This window comes from Penaeus japonicus, unplaced genomic scaffold (assembly GCF_977035675.1).
Source record: "Penaeus japonicus unplaced genomic scaffold, GWHDUDI00000001_assembly GWHDUDI00000016, whole genome shotgun sequence".
NCBI lineage: Eukaryota > Metazoa > Arthropoda > Malacostraca > Decapoda > Penaeidae > Penaeus > Penaeus japonicus.
In genome coordinates, this window is record NW_028234418.1 from 35467403 (window position 1) to 35469902 (window position 2500).

Genomic DNA, 2500 nt, shown 5'->3' on the forward strand with positions numbered 1-2500 from the left:
GGCTCTGCCGAGGGCCGTCACCTGCACCGTGTGGCACAGTGCCAACGTCTCGAGAAAGGTCACCAGATGAACCTGTCGAAATTAGTGGGTTCACTCTCTGGTTCTGGGGTGTCTGGGCCCCAGGAGCGATGCAAGGTGAAACGTATTTTTAGAGCTGGGTTGCAGTAGGTGATAATCATAGGTACGAATGGAAAGGATATGATAATAATCGCAGAGGAAAGAGGAAACCTACAGGTAAAGAAGGTAGAGCGGCCGTCCTGTTTGTCTCTTCGTCGAGCGCGTGAATCTCTCCCTCTGCGTCGGCGTATTTGGCTCCGTCGACGGAACAGTTTCGGAAGTGCATGATATTTTCCGTTAGTGTTCCCGTCTTGTCCGTAAACAGGTACTGCACCTGTAGGTTCGATGATAATGTCACAAAATGAATATGTATGTGTGTGTATGTGTATATGTGTGTATATATATATATATATATATATATATATATATATATATATATATATATATATGTCTGTATGTATGTATATATTTATGCATATATGTATGTACGCACGCACACACACACACACACACACACACACTCACTCACACACACACTAAAAAAAGGCAAGTAAGGTATTGATCCTATGGCACTATTCATTGGAGATTTTAAGTTTTGCTTGATATGTGGTCAGCAGCCTATCCAATAGAAAGACATACTGAGGCGAACAGTGTTTGTGTGTGTCTATATACATACATACATACATATATATATACATATATATATATATATATATATATATATATATATATATATATATATATATATATATACAACATTTCTTCTTACTTTCTTCTCATCTTTCTGCATGTGTGTATTAATATATATTATCAGCACCAAAACCAAACAGATCAACCGTGACTCCATGGCATGGAAAAAGCTCAAAATGATCGTCAGTAACTCAGCCTCGGCCACTCGAGCGAGAGCAGAGCGAAGGGACCAAAGACTACGAAGCCAAGGAACCAGACCTGTCCAAGTTCTTCGTTAAGATCGGAGGTGTTGACCCGCGCGCCCTCGTCCTCGCCGTCGCCGCGAAGGTCGTCGTCCCAAGCCATGAACATCGTGCCGAGGAACTTCTGCATTTCTGCGAGAAAGGGAGGCTGTGCGGTTGGATGTTTCGCCTTGTGTTTGCGCCGTTTTTTTTCTCTCTTACTCTTTCGTTCTTTATTTCTGTTTGCGTCTCTCTCTCTCTCTCTCTCTCTCTCTCTCTCTCTCTCTCTCTCTCTCTCTCTCTCTCTCTCTCTCTCTCTCTGGTGGAGATGTAGCCTGACTTTATGTCAGCTTGGGTTAAGAATAGAATCGTGGCTCATTTTCCTTCTATAAAAAAAAATCGTTACCGCCGCATAGAGTCATCTGGCACATGTCTGACATAACGCCCGGCCACCTATTATGAAAGTCGTCCACAACTTGAAAGGAAATATTCTAGCCATGCATGTTGTCCTCTAAGGGCGAACACTCGTTTGTCCCTGCTCGTCTGGTTCACGTCGTCCTCAGTCTCAAATATTATCGTTGTCAGGTCTTCTAATTCTACACGTCATCATCCCATGTCCCAGATGTAAACATGTTTTGTTTCCGGTCCTTTTCGAAGCTTAAACTTCTTCAGTACTTGGCTGCTGCTCCTCGGGCATCTTATAAGTGGACCCTCTAAGGCTTTACGTCCATGAGGGTGTCCAGCTGACAGCTCTCCACAATCATAGTTGCTGGGCTACGACAAGCCATGCTCTCTCTCTCTCTCTTCTGAGCATCTTGGTTTATGTAGATGTTGAGCTCCCTCGCCATATTGTTTCCTTGGACGCTCGCACTCCGGCCCTCTTCCGTAGTTCTTGGCGTTCCATCAATCTGCTTGATAACCTCATACATAGAGAGCCATAGAGAGAAGAGAAAGAACACGAACAGAGAGTGGGGGAGAGGAATGTGCATAAGGAAAACATCTTTGTCACTGAATTTGCAGTTATTTCATGTTGATAAGTTTTCTTTTAATAGAGATAGACAAAGGGAAAGGGTTATTTGTAGGAAACTGCAAAATACATCATGAACAATAAGCTTTTTTCAGATAGATATAGGAGAACTTAGGGTGATGACAGTGACAACCCGCAATTTTTTACTCGAACTCCTGAAAATTTCATAATAATTGGAGCCGAATGCTATAAGGAAGTAACAATATTGTGCAAGTAACTATCCACTTTTATTTTCAACAAGCTTAGGGCGATAAGATAATTACAGTGGGTGGCACCAAGTCGTCCTACCGATTTTCTATTACTGAATTACTTTTTTTCATCATGACACAACAGTCGCAGTGTCAAATGTGTTTGTAAATAGAAGTGTGTGATGAGTTAATGCAAAAGTAAGAAAGTAGATAAGCCCGTAAGATTTGAGAAAGATGGGAAGAAAGTGAAAGACTGTATACAGAATGCGTGAGTGTATGCATGTGTAAGTGAAGACGTTAATCGAAAGTTTGTATGG

General features: G+C 42.0%; 1 protein-coding gene across 2 annotated transcripts in view; it reads right to left on the reverse strand.

Annotated features, from left to right (window-relative positions):
- Nucleotides 1–2500, reverse strand: part of LOC122257340 (phospholipid-transporting ATPase IF) — a 17759-nt gene that overhangs the window by 6732 nt on the left and 8527 nt on the right. For both annotated transcript variants that reach the window (XM_086545483.1, XM_086545484.1), the window contains exons 11-13: nucleotides 1006–1121; nucleotides 233–391; nucleotides 1–72 (exon numbers count right to left, since the gene is read on the reverse strand). The exon at nucleotides 1–72 is cut by the window's left edge and continues 104 nt beyond it. In XM_086545483.1, coding sequence (XP_086401609.1) covers nucleotides 1–72; nucleotides 233–391; nucleotides 1006–1121 — 347 coding nt within the window. The remainder of the gene's footprint in view (nucleotides 73–232; nucleotides 392–1005; nucleotides 1122–2500) is intronic.